Source organism: Glycine max, chromosome 12 (assembly GCF_000004515.6).
Source record: "Glycine max cultivar Williams 82 chromosome 12, Glycine_max_v4.0, whole genome shotgun sequence".
In the NCBI taxonomy this organism is placed as follows: domain Eukaryota; kingdom Viridiplantae; phylum Streptophyta; class Magnoliopsida; order Fabales; family Fabaceae; genus Glycine; species Glycine max.
In genome coordinates, this window is record NC_038248.2 from 13860013 (window position 1) to 13887006 (window position 26994).

At 36.3% G+C, this 26994-nt stretch overlaps 5 protein-coding genes across 5 annotated transcripts; 3 read left to right on the forward strand and 2 right to left on the reverse strand.

Annotated features, from left to right (window-relative positions):
* Window positions 1-851: 851 nt before the first annotated feature.
* On the forward strand, window positions 852-2072 carry LOC100804005 (senescence-specific cysteine protease SAG39). Its single transcript, XM_003539941.4, has 2 exons — window positions 852-1378; window positions 1455-2072. Exons 1-2 carry the CDS (start codon window positions 940-942, stop codon window positions 2045-2047), a joined length of 1032 nt encoding a protein of 343 aa, XP_003539989.1. The 5' UTR covers window positions 852-939; the 3' UTR covers window positions 2048-2072.
* Window positions 2073-2424: 352 nt separating this feature from the next.
* Window positions 2425-3767, forward strand: LOC102667178 (uncharacterized). The gene is made up of 2 exons (XM_006592405.4): window positions 2425-2766; window positions 3008-3767. The coding sequence occupies exons 1-2, from the start codon at window positions 2720-2722 to the stop codon at window positions 3414-3416; spliced, it is 456 nt and encodes a 151-aa protein (XP_006592468.1). The 5' UTR covers window positions 2425-2719; the 3' UTR covers window positions 3417-3767.
* Window positions 3768-8029: 4262 nt separating this feature from the next.
* On the reverse strand, window positions 8030-8860 carry LOC102662351 (2-carboxy-1,4-naphthoquinone phytyltransferase, chloroplastic-like). Its single transcript, XM_041007135.1, has 3 exons — window positions 8720-8860; window positions 8518-8628; window positions 8030-8385 (listed from the first exon to the last, which is right to left on the reverse strand). Exons 1-3 carry the CDS (start codon window positions 8777-8779, stop codon window positions 8299-8301), a joined length of 258 nt encoding a protein of 85 aa, XP_040863069.1. The 5' UTR covers window positions 8780-8860; the 3' UTR covers window positions 8030-8298.
* Window positions 8861-9521: 661 nt separating this feature from the next.
* On the reverse strand, window positions 9522-10536 carry LOC102662496 (heat shock 70 kDa protein-like). Its single transcript, XM_006593048.1, has 3 exons — window positions 10435-10536; window positions 10247-10343; window positions 9522-9919 (listed from the first exon to the last, which is right to left on the reverse strand). Exons 1-3 carry the CDS (start codon window positions 10534-10536, stop codon window positions 9522-9524), a joined length of 597 nt encoding a protein of 198 aa, XP_006593111.1.
* Window positions 10537-19897: 9361 nt separating this feature from the next.
* LOC102662759 (uncharacterized) lies at window positions 19898-20353 on the forward strand. Its single transcript, XM_006593049.3, has one exon. It carries the CDS (start codon window positions 19898-19900, stop codon window positions 20351-20353), a length of 456 nt encoding a protein of 151 aa, XP_006593112.1.
* The last annotated feature ends 6641 nt before the right edge of the window (window positions 20354-26994 follow it).

Here is a 26994-nt window from a genome sequence, read left to right on the forward strand (position 1 = left end):
GGACAGAAGTATGAATCGGTTCCAAAATTATAATATCACCTCTTTTAAATCATTTTTGTCTTTTGTGCAAACCGGAATAAAGAGAATCAAACCTATTCTGTCCATTTGTTATGCCTATTTTATATATACATATTTATATGTATCTAATTTTTTTTAGAGATATAAATTGAATAATAGACAATAACATAAGAGTAATTTAAATTATAAAAAAATATAATATATTTTTTCCATATTTATTTAAATTATGTTTTTTGTTAGTGAAATAAAATGTATATTGTTTTATGATATTACTTGAATATTTTTAAGTACTTAAATAATAGAGGGCCTTATTTAGTACTTGCTTGTTTTCATCTTATGCTCCGTTTTGTTGTGACGTAGACTTAATTAAATACTACTACTATCTAGAATCTACGTTCCATTTATTATTGAGTACATAAAAATTCTCGGCAAATATATATTATTATATGTTTTTGTATAAAAAGTATATATTTGATTTGGAAGAGTACGACTTTTCATTTAGCATTTTGCCTGCACGAAATTGATTAAGTTTTCAAACCTCCATTATTATAATTCCTCACTTTTCCAATACGTTATACTTGAAGCATCTACGTTATATTGAAATGTACTTTGGCACGGTATATTGAAGCATCTACGTTATACTTGACAAGTAATTTGTCTATAGCACCAATATACGGAAACAAGGCTCTAATCCTTAAAAAATGTCGCAGGTACATACAAGAGAGAGACATTTGTTTGTCTTTGAGATTTGAGTTGAAAACTAAAAGACTAATTTAGAATTCAACGTTAACATGCCTATATAAAGACTACAAATAATGCAGGAATAGCACGGCACAGCACATCTTTCACACATTTCACTAACAAGTTTGAACTAGTTGTTCCAATTATTATCACTCTACACTACACTAGCTAGTAGCTACCATGGTTGCCAAAAATCAATTCTATCATATTTCATTGGCATTGCTTTTCTGTTTGGGATTCTGGGCTTTTCAAGTCACATCTCGCACTCTCCAAGATGCATCCATGTATGAGAGGCACGAAGAATGGATGGCTCGCTATGCCAAAGTGTATAAAGACCCTGAGGAAAGGGAAAAGCGTTTCAAGATATTCAAGGAAAATGTGAATTACATTGAAGCCTTCAACAATGCTGCCGACAAACCTTACAAGTTAGGCATTAATCAATTTGCAGACCTCACCAATGAAGAGTTCATTGCACCAAGAAATAAATTCAAGGGGCACATGTGTTCCTCAATCACAAGAACAACCACTTTTAAGTATGAAAATGTGACTGCATTACCATCCACAGTGGATTGGAGGCAAAAGGGTGCTGTGACACCCATCAAGGACCAAGGCCAATGTGGTAAGTGCTTGATAATTTGTATCACAAATCAAATTCAATTGAATGGTTATCTAATAACTTTTAATTGGCCTTGTAGGATGTTGTTGGGCGTTTTCTGCTGTTGCAGCAACAGAAGGAATTCATGCACTGAATTCTGGAAAATTGATCTCTTTGTCCGAACAAGAAGTAGTTGATTGTGACACAAAGGGTGAGGACCAAGGTTGTGCGGGTGGTTTTATGGATGGTGCTTTCAAATTCATCATCCAAAACCATGGACTCAACACTGAAGCCAATTACCCCTACAAGGCTGTCGACGGAAAATGCAATGCAAATGAAGCAGCAAACCACGCTGCAACCATCACTGGCTATGAAGATGTCCCTGTTAACAATGAGAAGGCACTGCAAAAGGCTGTGGCCAATCAACCGGTTTCTGTAGCCATTGATGCCAGTGGCTCTGACTTTCAATTTTACAAGACTGGTGTTTTCACCGGTTCATGTGGAACCCAGTTGGATCACGGTGTCACTGCCGTGGGATACGGTGTTAGCGCTGATGGAACTCAGTATTGGTTGGTTAAGAACTCATGGGGAACCGAATGGGGCGAAGAAGGCTACATTATGATGCAGAGGGGTGTCAAAGCTCAGGAAGGACTCTGTGGCATAGCTATGATGGCATCTTACCCCACTGCATAATTATCAAATTTGGACACCACCGTTCCTAAACTATATACAGTCCTTTAAGTCTCAATTCCCGCTAGCTACACTTGTGTATAGCAGTGTATCCTCACATTAATCATTGTACCTATCACGTATTATGAAACTAAAAAATTAGTCATGGTTATTAGTCTTATGACTTGAGATACACACACATCACGAGTTTGATTTTCGTTTCATATAGTGAACAAATTAACCTCTACTGATTTTATGGAGGTGCATACTTTATTCACTCATATTTATTTTTATTTAATTAATTAATATAATTAACAAGTGCGCGTAGTGCCAAAGTGATTCCTTAACAAACTACTGAACTAACGCGCGCCTAGTAGCGGTATAAAAGGTGGCATTTCCGGTTTCTCTCACTCTTTCTGTTTTGAATTACAATGGCGGAAGAATTATCAACGGTGATTATTCCACAATTGCAAGCTAGTTCCACAAAGAAACGTCCTTCGAAGAACGAAAATTGGTGCCTCGAGGACTACCTCCTCCTCATTCACTCTCGCCAAACGCTTCATCTCACCATCAATCAACTCAATCAGGTTCCGTAATTCTGTTCGTTCTATACGATTTGCAATTCTCATTCTAAAAAATTTTCCGATCGTTCTTTCTGAACACTCTGTGATTCACTTTCCTTCTTCCTTCTCCCACATGTCATCCGCGTTCACGGCTTCAAGAAAATCCACCTCGCTCCTAAGGTTTTGTTCTCTCTCACACTAATTTATGCTCCGTTTTGTTGCCACGCTAATTTCGTGCCTATTCTCACTGTTTTTTCCTTAGTTTTTTTTTTATTCAATGCTAATTAAGTAAAATTAGAAGATAAACATTGAAGTAATAGTCTAGGATCTGTGTTTGCCCTCCGTGAATCTTCGAAGAACAAGAGAATGTTCTCGAATAGGTTTTCGTTCGAGAAAAACTGCTAAAACGTTTGTGGATTAGTGCGCAGAAGGTGCTGGTAGACGCGGTGGAGTCGCTGGATCTGGTTGATCTGCCGCGGTCGACGGTGCAAGAGAGCATGTCGGCATTCGCAGCTGTGGCGCTGGAGGACGTGGTGGTGGATCTGGGCGAGTTGAACTGGCAGGAATGCTGCGTCACCTCCGTCGAGAAGATCAGCTTCTCCAACGGGCAGAGCGTCTTCCCTGGTTGCTCCAATCAGAGCCTCCACGTCGTGAGCCACTCGCAGTCGCAGGCTCAGAAAGAGAACAGGATCGACGAAACCCGTGACCTAATCCCTGAGGCTTTCAGAAGAAGCCTGAAACCAACGAAGATGGTGCCAAAGCGGAAGAGGAGCAACGCTCGTGACTCTGTTGCATCTACTGTGGATTCCGCTTCTCTCGCTTCGTGCTGAATGAATGATATAGTGTTTCCAATGCATTATACAAATTAAACTGGAATTTGACTAAATATGACTACAGTAAATAGTAGATAGGAGACTGGATATGATACTACATATCAATGTTATAGGTTCAGTGATTTCATATTCTCAAGGATTTTTCATGTTTTTACATTTGTTGACCGAAATGTGTCTCACAAAAATGGCAAGTGATTTTCCATTGAATTATTTTCCTTAGGGATTGTTCTGTTCCGTTTATTAGCCTCCCAGTTTTCCTACTATTCCTCACTGGTCTCTTATTTCCTATCTTGCACATTTTATAGCAACATAACTTGTAAGGATATTGGAATTTGAAAGTCAAAATAATATGCAAGTATTAGCTGAGAATTATAGCAGTGTCTTCATATGAAGTTGCATGAAGTGTAGTTTCTTTTTCTCCTAGTGTGAACTGTGGCCAATCAACAGGAAACAATAGCCATGGAAACCTTTATCTAGCTAATGCAAATGAGTAATCAGCTCTATGTTTCATTCCCAAAAACATGCATTTGCATCAAATCCCATGGTGCCAAGTACCAGCCTCAGTAAAAATGCAATGAATGGATAAATTAAAGCAGTCAAATAGAAATGAGAAAGAATTTTATATGGTAACCCCGAATAAAAGAGTTACTCACCTCTGCATCCTCACTTTCTGGGAATCTTCCGTAAGGGCAGGCAGAGAAAAAACAGAAACATTAGAGTTGTAGAAATAAAGCACTAGATGGACATAATTCTCAAAAAAATGTGACTAGCTATCAATGTAATGAACATAGGCCACACAAGTGGAAACATATATAAATGAATGTATCCTAAGCCGTTATAGCAACTAAAGTACTTAAATAATAAATTGGAAAGAAAAAGAATTATGATAAAATAATAAAGCAAACTGAACTATGTAAGTCTTCTTGCAACAATCACTGCCACCATCTCAGCATATCACTTATAGGAATGGAAAAGTTTACTTAATCTGTATTCCTAGAACGGCTAGAGGATCAAAAACATTTTTACAATTTGAAAATCCAGCACAAAGTATAAAGTCTTTATTGTATATTTAATGCTACTACATTTAAATTGAAGTTGATTGAAGTGCTTTGGATTAAATACATCGTACAACATCTCTCTTCAAGAAGACTATAAATAACCAAGATTTGTATTTATAAAGCGTTGACTACTTAAAATTTATGGATCGGAGTTCATGATGGGAATACATGCTAAAAGTAATAGTTTTAATAGTCAAGGACGAAATTAAAATTTAGAAAATTTTCAAATCTAAATGTACTACTAACCCAAAAATATCCTATCCTAAATAAAAGCAAATACAATAGTATTAAGAGGAAATAATTATGCATATGACGAAGAATTTTCATGTACGAGATAGTAAATATTTTTTGGCTCAAAGAGAGTAGAGGAAGAGAAAATGAGAGATGATATGCAAAACAAGAATAATTGAAAATGCCTTAATAAAAATTGAAAATGAAGAAGGTATAAAACAATGCGTGATACTTATTATTTATGTGGAACTTGCTAGTAACTAACTTTTAACAAATTAATTAACAATTAATTATTTTTAACTAATAGACTCTAACAGCACCGGTGTAAGGAAAAATTATGTAATTGTACTATTCGAAAGGGACAATATTTTGGTTTAGATCCTCATATGAAAACGAGAGACAGAGAAAGGAATAATGTCATAAAAATGATTTTACACCTTTTTGTCCCAAACACATTCTTTTACTAGAAAAATGTTTTTTATACAATAAAAGTGAGTAACTTTTTTTTTATCTATATTCACCAAAAATCTTGTTATTTCTTTTTATTTTAAATAAGTTGTTTTATTATACCTATTTATCTTACGTTTCTTTCAGGTTTACCTTTTCCTTCAATCTATTTCTTCATCTTTGATCACATCTTTCACTTTTTCTCTCTTTCTTTTTTTCTTTTATTTCTATCTCATTTTTTTACAGAAATTTCTTTCTCTTTTTTCTTCCTGTTCTTTTCACATCTTAATTATCATGTGGTGTGAAAAAAATCACTCTTATATTAGGAAAATACTTCAAAATAAATGAGTTCAATGAGTTTATATGATAGTCATTATCAAAATCGACAAAAAGTATATGACTTTATATACTTCAAAATCACTTTTATTTTAGGAAAATACTTCAAAATCACTTTCATCAATCTAAAATATTTACAGTCAATCAATTTAAAAATTATATTTTGCATCAAAATCGACAAAAAGTATATATGATTTGATAACAGTGTAAAAGCACTTTACAAGAAAAAAATATATAAATATCATTTTCTCAAAAAGTGTGTAATAAAAAGTTTAAAATTGAAAAATAGAAAAGTTAAATGCAATATCTATTATTTAATGCCGAACAAAAAATAAGAGGGGACTATTCCCTTCTTTGCCCTTAATATTGTTATAGTCTCGTAATGTTTATAGTATCAACCATTTTTTACATGATATATAATTAACGAAAAAGATTGGATAATACTCAATTATCTTACATGTAAATATTAGTTTAAACCATGATAGTTAGGGACCAAAAGCTAAAACCAAAGCTCAGTCTCAATGCAACCAAGTTGAAGATGCTATAGCATACTGTCTAAGTACTCTAACCATTAAAGGTTGTGTTTCTTTTTAAGTAAAGTTGGTGTTATTTTATGTATCTAGATAGATGTAGAGAATCATGAAGTTTATGTATTTTGAAATGGGTATAACAAATTCTAACATGGTAATTCAACTCCATGCCAAAAATATTAGCTAATACATTAATCATAGTGAGAAATCCTAGATTCAATGCTAACGTTCCTCAAAACTTTTTTCTTCCCGCACTTGTGGCACTGCTTTTTCTTCACACTCCTCACCAAACATTCACTCCCCTTTCAACCTTCATCCATTTCATCTCCCACACAACACGACCTCACAATAAGATCACTACTGGAAAAGGAAGTTTCAACATCAGTGGAAATCGACATTTAACATCGGTGGTCAACCGATGTCGAATAGAATGTTGTTGAAAGTTAAAAGTTTCAACATCGGTCCTCCAACCACTGATGTAGAAAGTCAACATTTTCTACATCAGGCCTAACGTACCAACAGATGTAGAAGTTAAACCTTCTACATCGGTGTTATAATAGAAAACGATGTAAAATAGCGTTTTTTCACATCGTTGGTCAGTTAAGAAACAATGTAGAAGTTAAACGTTCTACATCAGTGTTATCATAAGAAACGATGTAAAATAACGCTTTTCGACATCGGTGTTTAGTTAAGAAACGATGTAGACCTTCTACATCAGTGTTATCATAAGAAACGATGTAAAATAGCACTTTTCGACATCGGTATTCAATTAAGAAACGATGTTAAATATTTAATAACCTATAATTAAAAATTGATTAATTAATGATCATTTTTTATATTTTCAATATTAATAACCTTTTACGGATGTGGTTAATTAATAATATAAAAAAGATTATTATCTTATTAATTTTCAAAATTTTGTCCAACCAAAAAAAGGTTGTGTTAATAGAAACAAATTAAAAATAAATTAATAATTATGTAATTAAGAAAAAACTAGTAAAGGAATAAAAAAATGGAGACGTGTTCATTTATGTTCTTTTACACAAGAATAAAGACCTGTACATTTATGTAATTAAGAATGAAGTAGTAATAGGAAACTTTGAAATAAGATTGCGCAATTGGCTTCTATTTTAGTAGTGTAAAGCAAAATATGCTAATTGCCAAATTGTGCTAAGAACTATGCTAAACACGTATAATGGGTAAAACCAAAGCACCTGCAGGGAACAAAAAAAAGGACAATCATTAAACACGTATCTAAAATGCATTAAAATCTTATAAAAGAGATTCATACTGCATATGTAATATTTTATTTGGATAGGTTGGCTTTAAAAAATCAAATAAAGATTATTTAATTGAAATAGTTTTTATGATATCAAACTTATAAAAGATCCAAGTTTATTTGATTTTAATTAGTTATAAATTTTTATTTGATTTTCAATTTAGGTAGGATTTTGACTGTACCTTACTTGAATACTACGATGGTATTCCATATTTAATTTTTCTAAAGGCTTGCATCTCTCTTCCCAATTATATTTCAATGTTGCATATTATCTCTCACACACACATTTATGTTTACTAATCTTATTTATTTTTTTCATTTGTTGGAAAAAAAATTTCGTAATAAAATAATTATTGACATAATTGAGTTTACATTTACATGTTTCAAAATATCACGATGGAAGATACCAGCTGATACGCGGAGGAGCGCTGGGAAGAAGTGTTTATGCTATATAGAGTGCTACATTATCCTTCCGAACAAATGAGTACTTCTGGTACATTTCTTGAAAATCACATTTCCTTTTATATGATTTTACTTGCGAAAACACATTATTTTGTATAGTAATGATTTAGAATTAAACAATATTATTATTATTGTATGCGGTTGTCTATTAATTAATAAATCCAAATGAGGTTGTCTATTAATTAATAATGGGTCTATGAACACACAATAATTCACACTAAAACGTTATTAAACTTAGCTTTTTGGAATTTTTGCACATACCTCATTCCTAGAGTTTTCATCACGGAGGAAGTCAAAGACTCGTTTAGGAGGAACAGGAAGCCAAAAAGAAGTGGCAGCACTAAGAACAATGCCAGGGGGTCTTCCAGGGTCATCCACACTCTTTCGAGCCAGCACTAGTCCTAAAGCCAGTGCAACTCCAAACAATGCATGAAGCCTCACACAGAAGTACTTAGCCATGAAAATCTTATTTTTGTTATGTGAGAATACAACTTAGGTTTAATAGCAAACTATAAGAAATACACCAACAGACAAGTCTATAAGAAAAATTCACTTGCCTTGTAATTGTCTTCGACAAATCTAACTACTAGGTTTCCCATCGGCAAGGTCAATGCACAAAGGAACTAGCACAATCATATTCATAACCAAAAGAATAAATCATGAGCACATGGTCCAAAATAACAGCTACACCTTTAAAGAAGGGAAAAAAATAAAGAATGAGATGCAAAAAATTGGTTGAGTTTAGAAGTACATACTATACAAGTGAGAGGAAGTGCCTTGATTAGACCAAAAGCAACCAAAAGAGCATAGAGCATAAAGATTGCCCCTTTCACTACCTCTGCACCTTTTTTAGTGCCAAGTCTAACCTGAAAGAGAAATGGAAAATAAGTAACATAGGTAGATTCACAGCATTAACATGGATTAGAAAAAAGTTCAATTTAAAGAAAGTGCAGTTACCAAAGGTGACATTTTCCCAACCTCCCTGTCTCCTTCCACCTGTGTTGTGAATAAAAACATGTCACCTAATCAAAGTTCCTAAAAATTGGAAATTAAAATTCAAAAAATGAATATACCTGATGGAAATGACTGCAAAACAAGATAAGAGATGTTGTGAAGCCAACAAGAATTGATGCTGAAAGAATCGTTCCACTTAAGGGGAAATGGTTCATCACACTGTCCAAATCATTCCATATCTAAACCATGAAAAATCAAATATTATAAGACATTCTAATTAGGTAGCTGAGGTAACCTTGAACTGCCATGTAATAAATAAAAAGCACAAGTGGCAAAAGGCCCAAATGCTGCAAAGCACAAGGGCTCTCCCAGCCCCTGGTAGCTTAACCGAAATGGTGGACACTGCAACAACAATTGGCCAAGCACAGAAAATTGCAAGTTAATGACTCCTGAATAACTTTCCAACATGATTATGATGTCAGCAAAAACTTGTACCTGATATATATAGCCACAAATAATTGCACAAACAAGAAACAATATTGAACGTATGTTTCTTTCCACAACAATATTGACAGAGATCCATTCAGAGAAAGATGAACAACGCATAGCAAAGCTTGTTCTTGTGAACTGATCCAAAGATGAATTCAATAACAATAACAAAAGCCAAAGTCAACAATAATAACAATTTAAAACATGTCAGGCACAAATATATTAAACTACAACATCATAAATTAGAAAAGTTTGCATTCAATACAAACAAAATGACAGATCTCAGCATTGCAAAAAATAAAAACTTAAAAAACATCTAAGCAAACTTGCCAATGACACGATCAAAGAGGTTCACAAGCTCATTCAGATGATCCTCAAACACCTCTATTTCATACGGCTGATTATCACCCTCTAGCAAATCTGTCACCTTCGAAATTACAGATTTGATTTTCTCCCTTTCTTGTAAACAAAGCTTTGAACTGATATTCTTATTATTCAATGCATTCCTCATCTTGTAAACATAGTCATCCAAAGCATTCATTGTATTAGCCTTCTTCATGAACTTCCTATCATCAACCTGATAATTCTCAGCTTCATGAATCATTCTTATAATCTCCTCAGCTGAAAGCCTTTTTTGGTCATTGGTTATGGTAATCTCATTCCTATAACCAGTGGTTGTTTCTTCCACAGAAACAGATAGAAGGCCGTTTACATCTATAGTAAAGCATACATCCTAGACTGCAGAAATACTATAAATTCCATGAGGCAGGGGCAGGGGGCCTAGATTAGTGAATGAAGTTTATCAATAAATAACCTGCAGAAATTGTCCTAATATGCATGAACAAATAGGAGAAGTTGAGCAAGCTATGTAACATGTAAAGTCAAAAAATAATGCTTACAATCTCCTCCTAGACTGTACCACGAGATATGTCACTAAGGTAATCAACTTTGTCCAAAACAATCACATCAACATTTACAAGTCCACTTCTAGAAGAAACATTACCAACACTGCATGAAAAGCAGTCGTCAATAAGTACTCACATTCTGCCGCAGCCTCCCCAATCAGCGTCTTCCTGCTGCTCGTCGGAGCGGAAACCACCACCGAGAAGCCTCTCAAAAAAGCCAGTATCGCTTGCCGCTGAAACTCAACAAAAACAAATCAAGACCTCAACACACAAGTTTCGAATTTCTCGAAAACGAAGAGAAATAAAAACAAACGGTGAACGAACCTGAAACTTGTCGATGCGGAAGTCGTAGACTGAGGCGAGCTCATCGACGTCGAATTTGAGGGAATACGTCAGCCTCGTTGGAAGCTTCACCCGAAACGTCATCGTATTCGTCGGTAGAAACGTTGTCTTAGTCTTGGTCTTCTTCTTCATCGTCTTCTTCGTCCTCCTCGGCGTCGGAGAAGGCGCGAAAGGTGGAGGTCGGGGACTTCAAGGAGAAGGAGGCGTGGAATTTGAGGAAAAAGGAAGGGATCGAGGGCGAAGGAGAGAGAAACGTGTGGAGAAGACCTAAAGGCCTCATTGAGGAGTTCTTTGCCCGAAAGAGAGAGAGAAGCGAGAATAAGTTCAGATAGGAATAAAAAGCAAAAAAAACCCAATACCACAACGGGTTTGTTTAAAAACGTTGTTGAATAGAATAAGTTACATCGTTTTTGTTAAAAAACGATGTTGTTCACAATTCATGTTACTTGCAGTTCAACAACGGTGTTCCAAAAACGATGTTGTAACGCGTAAATAACATCATTTCTTGCAAAAACGTTGTTAAAATAAATCACTTATTTACTAAAATGCCATTGCCTCTTAAATAACATCGTTTTTGGAACCACCGATGTTGAATGTGCGTTGTAGAATATTATTATTTTAGTAGTGGATCCTCCCCCATCCCATCCCTAACCTCACAAGTGGGACCCACTCCCTCCTTTCCCCTAATCATCTTCACCTTCTCAAACTCAAAAGCCAATCTCAACGCATCATTCAATGAACTAGGATTGCATGAGAACCCATTCACATAACTCCTCCCTCAACCCATCAACAAACACTCCCTTAAGTTTAGAATCCATTGCAGCCTAAGAAAATTAGACCTAACACCTTCCCTCTGACCTTGATGTTGTTAGATATTTATTAGAAAAATAATAATAACAAGTTTTATGAGCCTTAAATTGTGGAAGATGAAAGTTGTAAAGTTATAAGTTACAAAGTCTTGAATAAGCAATTATGTGAGCATTCAGTATTCTTGAATAAGCAAATTATGTGAGTAGTCACTCTATTCTAGTATAAATAGGTAATCATACTCTTGTATTTTGTGTAGCAAATGAAATAAAATCTTCTTCTTCTTCCAACAAAGTGGTATCAAAGCAATGAAGCAAAATATTTGAAGGCTAGCATAAAAGATGAATCATGGTGTTGGCATATGAGATTTGGGCACTTGAATTTTGGAGCACTAAAATCCTTAGGAGAGGAGAAGATGGTGAAAGGGATGTCTCACATCAACCATCCTAATCAATTGTGTGAAGCATGTCTCCTTGGAAAGCATGCAAGAAGGAGTTTTCCAAAAGAAGCTAATTCAAGAGCAAAAGAGTCTCTCCAACTTGTTTACACCGATGTGTGTGGCCCAATCAATCCTCCTTCATGTGGTAACAATAAATATTTCTTGCTTTTTATTGATGATTATAGTAGAAAAACTTGGGTTTATTTTCTAAAGCAAAAATTTGAGGCATTTGTAGTTTTTAAAAATTTTAAAGCTCTTGTGAAAAAGGAGAGTAGTTATGTAATCAAAGCTCTAAGATCCGATAGAGGTGGCGAATTCACATCAAAAGAATTTAATGAATTTTGTGAAAAATATGGGATTCGTCACCCTTTAACGGTTCCTAGATCTCCACACCAAAATGGGGTAGCGGAGAGAAAAAATAGAACTATTCTTAATGTGACTAGATGTATGTTGAAGGCTAAAAATATGCCAAAGGAATTTTGGGCCGAAGTTGTTGCATGTGCCGTTTATTTGTCCAATCGCTCCCCAACAAAGAATGTCAAAGATCAAACACCACAAGAAGCATGGAGTGGAGTGAAGCCAAGAGTTGATAACTTGAGAGTATTTGGGAGCATTGCATATGCTCATGTACCCGACCAAGGAAGATTCAAGCTTGATGATCGGAGTGAGAAACATGTGTTCATTGGCTATGATGTAAGCTAAAAAGGCTACAAATTGTACAATCCAAACAATGGAAAGACAATTGTGAGCCGAGATGTCGAGTTCTATGAAGAAGGCACATGGAATTGGGAGGAGAAAGAAGACACTTATGATTTTTTCCCGTACTTTGAAGAAATAGATGAAGAAGCCTTGACTCCAAATGATTCAATTCCAGCACTTTCACCAACTCCTTCAACCAATGAAGCCTCATCATCTTCCGAAGGGAGTTCAAGTGAAAGGCCAAGAAGAATGAGAAATATTTAAGAATTATATGATGAAACTGAAGTTATAAATGATTTGTTTTGTCTTTTTGTTGACAGTGAACCCTTAAACTTTGATGAAGCAATGAAAGACAAAAGGTGGAGACAAGCCATGGAAGAAGAAATCAAAGCCATTGAGAAGAACAACACTTGGGAGTTATCAAGCCTTTCTAAAGGTCATGAAGCAATTAGAGTTAAATGGGTGTTCAAAATCAAGAAGAATGCAAAAGGAGAGGTTGAGAGACACAAAGCAAGACTTGTAGCTAAAGGCTACAAGCAACAATATGGAGTTGATTATGATGAAGTGTTTGCACCAGTTGCCTGCATGGAGACCATTCGTCTTCTTATTTCCTTGGCAGCTCAAATGAAGTGGAGAATTTTTCAGCTTGATGTAAAATCGGCATTTCTAAATGGTTATCTTGAAGAAGATGTCTATGTTGAACAACCAATGGGTTTTGTCATCAAAGGTCAAGAAGGAAAAGTCTTGAAATTGAACAAGGCGTTGTATGGTATAAAGCAAGCACCGAGGGCATGGAATACTCGCATTGACAAGTACTTCCAAGACAATGGGTTTGTTCGTTGTCAAAATGAGTATGCTCTTTATGTTAAAACTTTTAATAATGGTGATGTCTTATTTATTTGTCTTTATGTGGATGACCTTATCTTTACCGGCCATAACCCAAATTTGTTTGAAGACTTCGAGGAGTCCATATCTCATGAATTTGATATGACAGATATGGGACTCATGTCATATTACTTGGGAATGGAAGTGAAGCAAACGGAGAATGGTATCTTTGTCTCACAAGGAAGCTACACAAAAGAAGTGTTGAAGAAATTTAATATGCTTGATTGCAATCCCGTGAACACACCTATGGAAGGTGGCTTGAAGTTATCAAAGTTTGATGAAGGAGAGAAGGTAGACTCCACGATCTTCAAGATTCTTGTGGGGAGTTTAAGGTATCTAACCAATACAAGGCCCGATATTCTATATGCGGTGGGAGTTGTGTGTAGCTTTACGGAGGCTCCTACCTCTCCTCATCTAAAAGCCGCAAAAAGAATTCTTCGTTACTTGAAGGGTACAATTGATTTTGGATTATTTTATTCTCCCTCCAATAACTATAAGCTTGTGGGATTTTGTGATAGTGATTTTGCCGGATATGTTGATGATAGAAAAAGTACTACCGGATTTGTATTTTTTATGGGTGATTGTGTTTTTACATGGAGTTCTAAGAAGCAAGGCATTGTGACACTTTCTACATGTGAAGCCGAGTATGTAGCTGCAACTTCTTGCACATGTCATGCCATTTGGCTAAGAATATTGTTGGAGGAACTTCAGTTGTTGCAAAAGAAAAGCACAAAGATCTATGTTGATAATAGATCTGCACAAGAGCTTGCCAAGAATCCGGTGTTCCATGAACGAAGTAAGCATATAGATACAAGGTATCATTTCATTAGAGAGTGCATTACCAAGAAAGAAGTAGAATTGACTCATGTGAAAACTCAAGATCAAGTTGCGGATATTTTCACCAAGCCTCTCAAATTTGAAGATTTTCGAAGATTGCGAGCAAGACTTGGTGTGCAAAAGAATTTTCCAATTAAGGGAAGATGTTAGATATTAATTAGAAAAATAATAATAACAAGTTTTATGAGCCTTAAATTGTGGAAGATGAAAGTTGTTAAGTTGTAAGTTACAAAGTCTTGATTAAGCAATTATGTGAGCATTCACTATTCTTGAATAAGCAAATTATGTGAGTAGTCACTCTATTCTAGTATAAATAGGAGATCATACTCTTGTATTTTGTGTAGCAAATGAAATAAAATCTTCTTCTTCTTCCAACAGATGTATCCCCTCAAGCTCTGACCTTAACTCTTCAACAGGTCCCACGTAGTAGTATGCTCGCAAAAAGGAGAAGATCCTCATCTGGATGTCCCCACCTAACACCTCCATGTTGAGGTCGTACTAGAGAGCATGCAGCCTCGTCTTTGAGCATCATGAAGAAGATCCTCATCTGGATGTCCATGGGGGAATCGTTGTTCGCTCTGCACAATTTGTTGAAACAACTCAAGTGGGTGACCGGAGACTCGCTCGACGTGCCACGAAAGACGGGTAATGAAGCAATCTCCCATAGGAAGAAGAATTTGGTGAACGGTTGCGAAGATCAGAAGTGGAGATTGAAGGGGTGGTTTAGGGAACCCGTAATGAACCTGCCACCTGACAATACTCATGGAAGGGCTGAGTCAGCAGAAGAGAGAGGAAAGGAGAAGTTAGGTACAAATGATCCAAGAAATGTGGGTGTGAGGAAAGGTAGCAGAGTGCTCCTAGCCAATAGCAGGCTGAGGGATTTTGGGTGAAAAGTTGGTTGTTGAAAGGGAAAGGGTAATCATTGGGAGGGGAGGATATGTGAATTGTGATTTTTTTCTCTCCCTCTGAATATTTCCTATATTTCTTCCTTATTTGTCCTTTCTTCTAGTTTTCAAATAGGAATTGTACTATTCTTCTCAGCTACACTAGTTGAGAGTTGATATTGCGTTGCCATAGCAATAAAAACGTACAATCATTTTTCCATTTTTTCCTCTGTTGTATTACATATCGTACATTGGTGCTCTTGTCACATCATGGCAGAGAATACACGCCTAAGAGAACTACAAGTTGAGGTCAAGAAAAATGCAAACATTATTGAGAAAAAAATATATCAATCTACAAGAAAAGATGCACCATATGCAACTGGCAAAGGAGTCCAAGTTCAATCGCATCACAGAAGCATTGACAACTTTGTTGCAACGCCAAACGCCCCCTCCAGATTCTTCCCATGTTGGTTCGAACTCACCGAAACCATCATTCCAAGTGCGCTCTGTTAAGCTTGATTTTCCGCGTTTTGATGGAAAAAATGTAAGGGATTGGGTTTTTAGAGTAGAACAATTCTTTGATTATTATGAAACGCCTGATTATGATCGTTTAACCATTGCTTTGGTTCATCTTGACCAAGATGTGATTCCATGGTTCAAAATGATGCAAAGAGCTAATCCTTTTCCCTTTTGGCGAGTTTTCACAAGGGCCCTCAAGATGGATTTTGGTCCTTCTGTTCATGAGTGTCCTAAATCCACTTTGTTTAAGTTGATGCAAACTGGTACTGTGAATAGTATATGGAATTTACAGCCCTTACTAACAGAGTGGACGGTTTGTAATAGTATATGGAATTTACAGCCCTTACTAACAGAGTGGACGGTTTGAGCACAGACGCTTTGATGGATTGCTTTCTTAGCAGTTTAAAGTGAACATATGCAGCGATGTCCGAGCCATGTCCCCTACTACTTTGCCCAAAGCAGCAGCACTAGCCAAATTGTTTGAGGAATGGTATGAACCAAATTCCAAACCAAAATTCTCCAATAGCCAAGCCAGAACCTCAAACACCAACCAGCCTTACCCGAAATACTCTTACAACCCCATCAAGGCCGATGTTCCAAACACCAACCCCAAAGCTAACCAATCACCCTTATTACGTACCCCAAATTCCAAACCATTGAACCAAACCCAAAACAAACCAAAGATTAAATACATCTCCCAAGCCGAAATGCAAGTTAGGAGGGATAAAGGGTTGTCTTATTGGTGTGACGACAAATTTTCCTTCTCCCTCAAATGTCCCAACAAGCAGCTCATGATGTTGCAACTTACAGATGATAGTGATCTTAACGAAGAGATTAAACCACCTGACATAGACATTGCTACTGCTGAAATGCCACGTGGGGCACACCACCTATCTCTTAATGCCATGAAGGGATTCCATGGTGTTGGCACTATTCGATTTACTGGTAATATTGGAAACATTCGAGTGCAGATTTTGGTTGATGGTGATAATTCTGAATCGTTCCTACAGCCTAGAATTGCAATGTTCCTCAAGTTACCAATTGAACCCGAGCCTCATTTTAGGGTCTTGGTGGGAAATGGCCAAATAATGGAAACTGAAGGATGGGTTAAGCAGTTGGCAGTAGACATTCAGGGACAAAAATTATTGGTTCCTGTATATTTGCTACCTGTTTCGGGAGCTGACCTTATTCTGGGATCACCTTGGCTAGCCACACTAGGTCCCCATGTTGCTGATTATGCAGCCTTGACACTCAAATTTTTCTACCATGGGAACTTTCTTACATTGCAGGGAGAAGTTTCCAGTACTCCTACTCAAGCTCACCTTCACCAACTCAAAAGGTTGCATGATACTAGTGCCATTTCTAATAGTTTTGCTATCCACATGATGCAACATGATAATCCTGATGACATTCTTACTTAGTTTCCTGTGTATATTGCTCCTGAGATAGCGACCTTGCTGCATACCTATAAAGTGGTTTTTCATACACCTACGGGTTTTCCAGAATCAGGGATCAAAACCATGCCATTCCCCTCCACCCCAATTCAAAGTCGGTTAAAGGAGCACATTGAAAAGATGGTACATGAGATGCTAGAATAAGGCATCATTCAACCAAGAACTAACCCTTTTTCATCACCTATTGTCTTAGTTAAGAAAAATTATGGTAAGTGGAGGTTTTGTACTGATTATCAAGCTTTAAAGGCTATAACTATCAAGGAGTTGTTCTACGATGATGCGTTGGACCAATGGCAGAATAATATGAAGCAGATTCGAATGATGATTGGTGGTGTCTACGAGTTATGTTGGATTTGGATTTGATTTTGTCATCAACAATGGTGTCTAAGAATTGAAGAAAATTATTATAATCACAGTGATGTTTGGTTTAGAAGAAAAATTAACCGCCTGTGACCATTATTTGCTTCTTTGTTTTGGTTGGAGGGTACCGTTAATTGGATGTGATATTTTGTTGGGCTTTATTTTGTATGAATGTCATATTACTCATTTGTTTTGGGGTTTTTACTTCCTACATATCCTCTTTTACTACCTGCACCTCCTTATTTTGAAATATTCCAATGCTGTCCTTGCCTCTTTTAAGTTTGTTTGACCCACCTTCTTACTTTGGAACGAAGTTGTAGGTAGGAGGAAGGCGTGGGTCAACTTCGGTTCCTCTTCGTCAGAGTCACAGTCGCTGTTACATAAAGGTGAGTTCTTAGATTTTTTAAGGTATGTTGGAGTAAGTTTCTCCAAAAAATGCTTTTAGAAAAAGAAAATAAAAAAAAGAAATAAAATGAATTTTTCCTTAAATTAAAATGAGCCTTACATTAGTAAATCATTAGATGCCTTTTATTTTTTAGAGAAATTATATGAGAAATTTTCTAGAAAATAATTTATAATTAACTAATGGAGAAGTTCATCCCATTATATCTTCTAATTATCTTCTCTTAAAAATATTTTTTTAAAAAATTACCCAAATAAGTCTTAACCGATCTGGTTATACTATGAATTATATAATTTGGAATAAAAAAAAGCATTTGTGAATCATGCGTTCTATAGTAATAAAGATATAAATATGGATCAAATGATCCAGAGTCATTGTTATATTCCGAAGTTCACATTACGGAATTATATATGCATTATTCTGGAATGGATAACCTGAAATTATACATATATATATATATAGATATAGATATAGATATATAATTTCGGAACATGCAATCCGAAAATGTAAAGTTATTCAGGAACAATTGATCCGCAATTATATACAGGTAAAATTTTGGAATCATCAATCTGTAACATAAGTTTTTTATGTACTACATCTGAATGTGTGATTCACATTTGTTTTTTTTTTTTGGAAATGCACATTCTTTATTTCGAAATCCTTAAAAATCACTTTCGGATTGGTTTCCGCAGTATGTCTAGTTTTTCGTGTACTAAAAAATATATTTTCTTACAATGAATTGAATTAACAATCTTGCTATTGCAATGAGTGAACTGAATTAACAGATTGAAATAATCAATTAAAGTGATATTTAGACCAAAAAAATAATCAAAGTGACACATTCATAAAAGTTAAACCCTAAACAAAATAATAAAACTATCAAGTAAGCCTCTTAGTTAGATTACAACTAGTTTTTATTTTGCTTCCTCTTGGTCACCCCTTATGTTGTCATCTCTATCACTTTTAATATAATGTGTAATGTTTAAAACATGTGAGAATATCTTTGGACAACAAAGTGTATATAGTGACTATCACCTCATTTAAAAGTTTTTATCACTAAAGCTAGAATAAGTCCTAACAAATAGGACACGCCATCGACTTCAATTAACACCCTACTATTTCTTGAGACAGACTTTCTCACTAAAAGAATGAGACAAATGATATTATATTTCAATTGTTCAGTGATATACTCGATAACTTTTGTAGGTGGATGATAAAACCAGTTAGAAAAAAAAATTACACTAGAGAGGATAGATTTGGGTGAATTTTGATTCATGTAGAAAACATGAATTTTGATTCATACAATAACTAAAATATCCGAAATTCAATAAGAGAGTAAGAAAAATGAAATATTTCATTTTTTAGTTGTCTTGTTAGATTTTGGGTATTTAAGTTCTTTTTTGGGTTATGTTTTCTGAAAGAATCAAAATTCGGTCATATCTAATCCCGTATGGTATCCTATATTTTTTTTTCTCACTACTATTTTTATCATGCACCTGCAAAAGTTATCTGATATATGGTGGACAATCGGAATATAATATGCTTTATATAATTTATCTTAGTTGGATTGTCAATAATAATAAGTTGTTAATTGAATATGACGTTGTGTCATATTTATTAAGACCGATTCTAGCTTTAGTAACGAAAACTTTTAAAGATGATGTGATAGTCACAATATACACTTTGTTGTCTAGGAGTGCTCTCGCATATTTTAAATACTACATGATTTAATCTAAGAATGACAAAAACGACGAAAAAGTTGACAAGAGAGCAAGCAAGAGAAAAACTAGAGTTGTGATCCATGTTAAATATATTATAAATATATTGGTCAACGTAGATAAATAGTTTCCTATTTTATAGCCTTTTGTTAAGTGTATAATTTGGGATATTGCTTCCTATTTTATAGCCTTCTGTTAAGCGTATATTTTGGGATATTGATTCCTAATTTGTAGCCTTCGGTTAAGCTTTTTATTAGGCATATATGTTGTATATATTCTGAGGAAATCAAGGTGAATGACAATGAGAATATTCCTGATAATTTACATGGTATCAGTTTGCCTAGGGTTTTTCTTTCTCTGTCTTCCGCTTGCCCTAGCTCTGTGTTCCTTGCCCGTCGTCTTCCTTAATCTTCCTTTCCTCTCTTTGTTCTCTTCTCTCAATGGCTTCCAACAAAACTTCTTTTCATCCGGCTCTTGCCGTTTCAAACATCAGGAATCATGTTTCCATTGTTCTTGAAATGGAAAACGTTCAATATTCGACGTGGACGGAACTCTTCAAGATTCATGCACGCTCAACCAAGGTGCTTGATCATATCATACCTCCGGCCAACGGCACGGGGATGATTCCTTCTACCGAGGAAGAGAGGGAGCTATGGTCAACTTTGGATGCCACAGTTTTTTCGTGGATTTATGCTACCATTTCTAGTGACTTATTGCACACCATTATTGAGCTCGACTCTACGGCTATGGAGGCTTGGGATAGATTGCGTGATATATTCCAAGATAATCAACATTCTCGTGCCATTACCTTGGAGCAAGAATTCTCCGCTACTTCTATGGAGAATTTTCCAAATGTTTTCTCTTATTGTCTTCGTCTCAAATCTCTAGCAGATTAATTGAAGAGCGTTGGGGCTTCGTGTGGAAGCAAAGCTTCATGATGAATCAAAAATGATTCAAAGGTGTTTTGATGATAACAATGATGACAACAAAAGATGATGACAAAGGTGATGAACAAAAAGCTCAAAAGATCAAAGAACAACTCAAGTGAATCAAAGAACATCTCAAGTGAATCAAGAACAAGTCAAGAGTTCAAGAATCAAGAAGAATTCAAGACTCAAGAAGAAAGCCTATCAAAGAACAACTCAAGTAAATCAAAGAACATCTCAAGTGAATCAAGAACAAGTCAAGAGTTCAAGAATCAAGAAGAATTCAAGACTCAAGAAGAAAGCCTACAATCAAGAATCAAGATTCAAGATTCAAGATCTCAAGAATCAAGATCAAGATTCAAGACTCAAGATTCAAGAATGAAGAAAAGACTCAATCAAGATAAGTATTAAAAAGTTTTTCAAAACTTTGAATAACACATGAGTTTTTGACAAAACCTTTACCAAAGAGTTTTTACTCTCTGGTAATCGATTATCATATTGTTGTAATCGATTACCAGTAGCAAAATGAATTTGAAAAAGTTTTTCAAACTGAATTTACAACGTTCCAAATATTTTCAAAAGGCTGTAATCGATTACAATGTTTTGGTAATCGATTACCAGTGTCCTTGAACGTTGAAATTCAAATTCAAATGTGAAGAGTCACATCCTTTCACATAAAAGCTTTGTGTAATCGATCACACTTATTTGGTAATCGATTACCAGTGTTTGTTTCTGAAAAATCTAAAGATGTAATTCTTCAAAAAGGTTTTGACTTTTTCAAATGGGTTTTAAGTTTTTCTAAAAGTTATAACTCTTCTTAATGGCCTTCTTGACCAGACATTAAAAGTCTATAAAAGCAAGGCCTTGTTTTGCATTTTTAATCAATCTTTCTAACAACAATCTTGAATACTTTTCCAATCAATTCTTTACAAGCCTTGAATCTCTTTGAACTTCTTCTTCTTCTTTGTACCAAAAGCTTTCTGAAATTTTCTGGTTTTCCAAACCTTGAAAACTTGTGCTATTCATCTTTTTCATTCTCTTCTCCCTTTGCCAAAAAGAATTCGCCAAGGACTAACCGCCTGAATTCTTTTTGTGTCTCTCTTCTCCCTTTTCCAAAAGAACAAAGGACTGACCGCCTGAATTCTTTTGTGTTTCCCTTCTCCCTTGTCAAAGAATTCAACACGACACAGTCTGAGAATTCTTTTGATTCTTCCCATTCCCTAATACAAAAGCGTTCAAAGGTTTAACCGCCTGAGAATTCTTTTGTATCCCCATTCACAAAGTATCAAAGGTTTAACAGCCTGAGATCTTTGTCTTAACACATTGGAGGGTACATCCTTTGTGGTACAAGTAGAGGGTACATCTACTTGGGTTTGACTGAGAACAAGAGAGGGTACATCTCTTGTGGATCAGTTCTAGTGGAGGGTACATGCACTAGGGTTTCAAAGAGAACAAGGGAGGGTACATCCCTTGTGGATCTTTGCTTGTAAAAGGATTTTTACAAGGTTGAAAGAAATCTCAAGGACCGCAGGTCGCTTGGGGATTGGAGGTAGGCACGGGTTGTTGCAGAACCAGTATAAAAACTCTTGTGTGTTTGTTTCCTTCTTCCCTACTCTTTTACTTTCCACTGTGCATTTAATTTTCGCTTTTACTTTCTGTTAAGTTTCTCTTCTACTCCATATTCTCTTAACAACAAAAGTAAAAGCCTTAAAAGAGTAATTTTTTAATTGGTAAAGTTTTAGGAATAATTAATTCAACCCCCCCCCCCTTCTTAATTATTCTGAGGCCACTCGATCCAACACTTCGGTGTCTGATAGTCGACTGGTATTGCAATTGGTTGGGGGTCTTACACAACTGTACCGTGGAGTGGGTGCGTTGATCCGTCAAAGCAACCCCCTTCCTCCCTTTTACAAGGCTCGTTCCATGCTCACTCTTGAGGAGGCCGGGATGGCAAAGGAAGCAGCCACTGAGTCTGCTATGATCGCCTCTTCGATTAATGATGGGTCCCCACAACTTACAAAATTAGGACATTCGAAGGGAAAAAATGGTGCGCAACATTCTGGTGGCGGACAACGCAACAACGGGGGAGGTCGGAAGAATGTAGGTTCTGGTGGTGGCCAGAACTCGACCGGCGGTAAAGGCGGTGGTCGGGGGCAGTCCTCTGGTGGCCACGATGAAACCACTCCTCCGCAATGGCAGCAACGACAACCATTTTCATGGGGATGGTATAATCCTACCTAGCCTATTCCTCCTTGTCCATTTCCAAATTAAGGATGGGCTCGGCCCAATACTCCTCAACAGCGCTAGGCAGGTTTGCTAGGCCCAAAACCGCCTCAGTAGGCCTATGTACATCAAGCAGCATCGCCTAATCCTCATGGGTAGTCTGGTTCGTACGCTCCTACCAATATCGAGGCAGCAATGCACACCATGTCCCTTAACCAACCCGACCCGTCATGGTACATGGACACCGGTGCTACATCTCACATGACTTCCTCTACCGGTAATCTCTTGTCTTATTTTAATTTAAACAATCATCCTAATACTAATATTATTGTTGGTAATGGTCACACGATTCCAATTCTTGGCTATGGTCATACTAATTTGTCTTCCCCGTGTCAATCCCTCTCCCTTAACAATGTTCTTTATGCTCCTAAACTGATTAAAAATCTCGTTTCTGTTAGAAAGTTTACAAAAGATAATTCAGTGTCTGTTGAGTTTGATCCCTTTGGGTTTTCTGTGAAGGATTATCGGACAGGGATGTCAATAATGAGATGTGATAGCCGCAGAGACCTGTATCCAATTTCCTATTCCCTCAACAATCAAGCTTCCTCTTCTACATTTGCCGCCATCTCTCCTAAGCTTTGGCATGATCGTTTGGGTCACCCAGTGTCTCCTATCTTCGATGTGCTTTGGAAGAATAAAAGCATTGATTGTAATAAACTTTCTAGTTCTAGTATTTGTGGTTCATGTGTTCTTGGTAAACATATTAAGTTGCCATTTGTTTCTTCCTCTTCGAATACTACTATGCCATTTGATATTCTACATAGTGATCTTTGGACCTCTCCCGTTTTGAGTTCTTTGGGACATAGATATTACGTTTTATTTCTTGATGATTTTTTGAACTATTTATGGACTTTTCCTATAGGTCAGAAATCTGATGTGTATGACATATTTTTGACTTTTAAAGCCCATATTTCTACTCAATTTGAGTGTAATATAAAAAATGTCCAATGTGATAATGGTAGAGAGTTTGCTAATAATTCTTTTTGGCATTTTTGTCAAACTGATGGCATGTCATTACGTCTTTCTTGCCCTCACACTTCTTCTCAAAACGGGAAAGCCGAATGCAAAATTCAGACTATAAACAATATGTCTCATACTCTTCTTGCTCATGCATCTCTTCCTCCATCATTTTGGCATCATGCTCTCCAAATGGTAACCTATCTTCTTAATGTGCTTCCAAGTAAATTGTTGGGAAATAAGTCTTCGCTTGAGGTTCTTTACACAAGGGTCCCTTCTTATGATCATATCCGGGTTTTTGGGTGTTTGTGTTACCCTCTCATTCCGTCTACAACTATTAATAAGTTGCAACCAAGGTCTACTCCTTGTGTCTTCCTCGGGTATCCAACCCACCATCGTGGTTACAAGTGTTATGATTTGTCGTCTCATAAAATTATTATTTGTCGCCATGTCTTGTTTGATGAGCATACTTTTCCGTTTGCTAGTTTGCATTCCCCAAAATCCCATACATATGATTTCATTGACGAAGGATTATCCCCTTATGTCATTCACCATCTTCACCAACTTACTCCAACTCCTTCTTCTCAGCCCAACGTGCCAAGTGAGCCCAACTCATCCCCTCCTGACCCAATTTCCTCACAAATCACTCCTGCCCAAACACAAATCGATCCCTTTCCTACTAATTCTCCTATCCAACAGTCTAGGGTCGTGACCCATAGCCAGCATGGGATATATAAACCCAATAAAAAATATTCCATGCATACTACGGTTGAGAGGTCTCCATTGCCTCGAAATCCAATCACGGCTCTTCGTGATCCTAATTAGAAAATGGCCATGGATGATGAATATAATGCTCTTGTTAAAATAAGACGTGGGAGTTGGTGCCCCGTCCTCTGCATGTTTATGTGATTCGTTCTATATGGATTTTCACTCATAAAGTCAAATCTAATGGTGTTTTTGAGAGGCATAAAGCCCCTCTTGTAGGTGATGGGAAAACACAACATGTTGGCATCGATTGTGGTGAGACTTTTAGTCCAGTGGTGAAGCCCGCTACGATCCGCACTGTTCTTAGTCTTTCTCTTTTGAAGGCATGGCCAATTCATCAATTGGATGTCAAAAATGCTTTCCTTCATGGTGAGTTACAGGAAATAGTTTATCTGCATCAACCATTGGGTTACAGGGACCGTGATCATCCAGATTATGTTTGTCTCTTACGTAAGTCATTGTATGGTCTCAAGCAGGCACCTCGAGCTTGGTATAAGCATTTTGTTGATTATGTTTTGTCTATTAGGTTCGTTAATAGCAAATGTGATAATTCTTTATTCATTTTCAGCAAAGGGTCCGGTGTGGCTTATATTTTCTTATATGTTGATGACATTATTCTCACTGCTGCTTCTTCTCATGCTCTGCGGTGTTTTATAATGGATCTTCTTAGCTCTGAATTTGCTATGAAGGATCTTGGCCCTCTGAATTATTTTCTTGGTATTGCAGTGACTCGACATAAGGGTCGTATGTTTCTTTCCCAACGCAAGTATGCCTTAGAAATAATAGCGCGGGCAGGGATGACTTCGTGTAAGCCGTCTAAAACCCCAGTTGACACAAAATCAAAGGTTAGTGCTACATCTGGTGCTCCATTTGATGATCCTACTCTATATCGGAGTCTTGCAGGGGCTCTACAATATCTCACTTTTACACGGTCAGATATCTCTTATGCCGTGTAACAAGTGTGTCTCCATATGCATGATCCGAGGGTTGATCATATGTCAGCTCTCAAAAGGATTATTCGATATGTTCAAGGTACATTGGATTTTAGTCTTTATTTATATTCATCTTCTACTTCTACTCTGGTCTCATACACTGATGCAGATTGGGGTGGGTGCCCTGACACGAGACGATCTACTTCCGGTTATTGTGTATTTTTGGGTGATAACTTGATATCTTGGTCATCAAAACGCCAACCTACGTTATCTCGTTCAAGTGCCAAGGCCGAGTATCGTGGTGTGGCAAATGTGGTCTCAGAATCATGCTAGATTCGAAACTTACTTTTGGAGTTACAGTGTCCAGTTCCCAAAGCTACCCTGGTGTATTGCGACAATGTGAGTGCTATTTATTTGACACGGAATCCTGTTCAACATCAACGTACCAAACATATTGAAATGGATATCCATTTTGTCCATGAGAAGGTTGCACGCGGACACGTACGGGTTCTTCATGTGCCATCATGATATCAGCTAGCGGATATTTTTACCAAAGGTCTTCCGCTAATTTTATTTGAAGATTTTCGAGACAGTCTCAGCGTCCGAAAGCCTCCCACTACGACTGTGGAGGTGTGTTAAATATATTATAAATATATTGGTCAACGTAGATAAATAGTTTCCTATTTTATAGCCTTCTGTTAAGTGTATAATTTGGGATATTGCTTCCTATTTTATAGCCTTCTGTTAAGCGTATATTTTGGGATATTGATTCCTAATTTGTAGCCTTCAGTTAAGCTTTTTATCAGGCATATACGTTGTATATATTCTGAGGAAATCAAGGTGAATGACAACGAGAATATTCCTGATAATTTACAATCCAAGTAGAATGTTTACTTAATCGTTTTACTATTTTGTTTAGAGTTTAGGTAGCTTATATGTACGTTACACTTTGAATATTTTTATCCAAATATCACTTTGGTTATTTTAGTTTGTTAATTCAATTCCCTCATTGTAGTCATAAGATTGTTAATACAACGAATATGTATATGGAATGTGTATTTTTAAAATAAAACAAAAACTGTTTTATTATTTAATAATTGTATATATTTTATCAATTTTTATTAAAGCTTTGATATGGAACAAAATCCAAAGAGCAAAAAAGAACTCTATTACAATTGAGGATTGCAACGAAATGATGAAAAATATATTAAAATTATAGAAGTCGTTACCAATATTTGTTTAAAAAATATTGAAAAAATCTTAAAAAGAAAATGGTCTCAACCAACTTTTGGATTCAGATGCACTCCATGGCCTTGGTCTTCCTGTCGTGCTAGAGGCTTTTGACTCTCTCTCTATGGGCTTCAGGCTAATGCTCACAATCCTCCACAAAATCCTCCAACGGTGAGACTAAGTGTCTTACTTTCACTTAAGACTACAGAGGTAGTAGAGGTCTCTCAATTCAACTATCTCTAAATATTTTTCTGGGTGACCAATACATATAGACTAAAATTTTTTTGTATCCAGACGCTTTCCCATCTCCAGCCAAAGACTTTTTCTCTAACGATTGCGACTTTGAAGACAACCACTTCATCTCCTCCTTGTTGGTGCCACCATCGCGAGATACAGTTTCACCCTCAACATCGTTTCTTTTTCCAGATCTAAGATCCACTCCCC

What these genes read in the sequence shown, in the direction of transcription:
- LOC100804005 (XM_003539941.4), top strand. Translation starts at nt 940, where the DNA reads ATGGTTGCCAAAAATCAATTCTATCATATTTCATTGGCATTGCTTTTC. An exon ending in CAAGGACCAAGGCCAATGTG is followed by an intron (nt 1,379 to 1,454) that starts GTAAGTGCTTGA and finishes TTGGCCTTGTAG; the next exon opens with GATGTTGTTGGGCGTTTTCT.
- LOC102662496 (XM_006593048.1), bottom strand. Translation starts at nt 10,536, where the DNA reads ATGACGTTTCGGGTGAAGCTTCCAACGAGGCTGACGTATTCCCTCAAA. An exon ending in TCCGCATCGACAAGTTTCAG is followed by an intron (nt 10,344 to 10,434) that starts GTTCGTTCACCG and finishes GTTGAGTTTCAG; the next exon opens with CGGCAAGCGATACTGGCTTT. An exon ending in TGGGGAGGCTGCGGCAGAAT is followed by an intron (nt 9,920 to 10,246) that starts GTGAGTACTTAT and finishes GCTTTACTATAG; the next exon opens with ATGTAAACGGCCTTCTATCT.
- LOC102662759 (XM_006593049.3), top strand. Translation starts at nt 19,898, where the DNA reads ATGGCTTCCAACAAAACTTCTTTTCATCCGGCTCTTGCCGTTTCAAAC.
- LOC102667178 (XM_006592405.4), top strand. Translation starts at nt 2,720, where the DNA reads ATGTCATCCGCGTTCACGGCTTCAAGAAAATCCACCTCGCTCCTAAG. An exon ending in AAATCCACCTCGCTCCTAAG is followed by an intron (nt 2,767 to 3,007) that starts GTTTTGTTCTCT and finishes TTTGTGGATTAG; the next exon opens with TGCGCAGAAGGTGCTGGTAG.
- LOC102662351 (XM_041007135.1), bottom strand. Translation starts at nt 8,779, where the DNA reads ATGTTTTTATTCACAACACAGGTGGAAGGAGACAGGGAGGTTGGGAAA. An exon ending in TTGGGAAAATGTCACCTTTG is followed by an intron (nt 8,629 to 8,719) that starts GTAACTGCACTT and finishes TTTCTCTTTCAG; the next exon opens with GTTAGACTTGGCACTAAAAA. An exon ending in CACTTCCTCTCACTTGTATA is followed by an intron (nt 8,386 to 8,517) that starts GTATGTACTTCT and finishes TGATTGTGCTAG; the next exon opens with TTCCTTTGTGCATTGACCTT.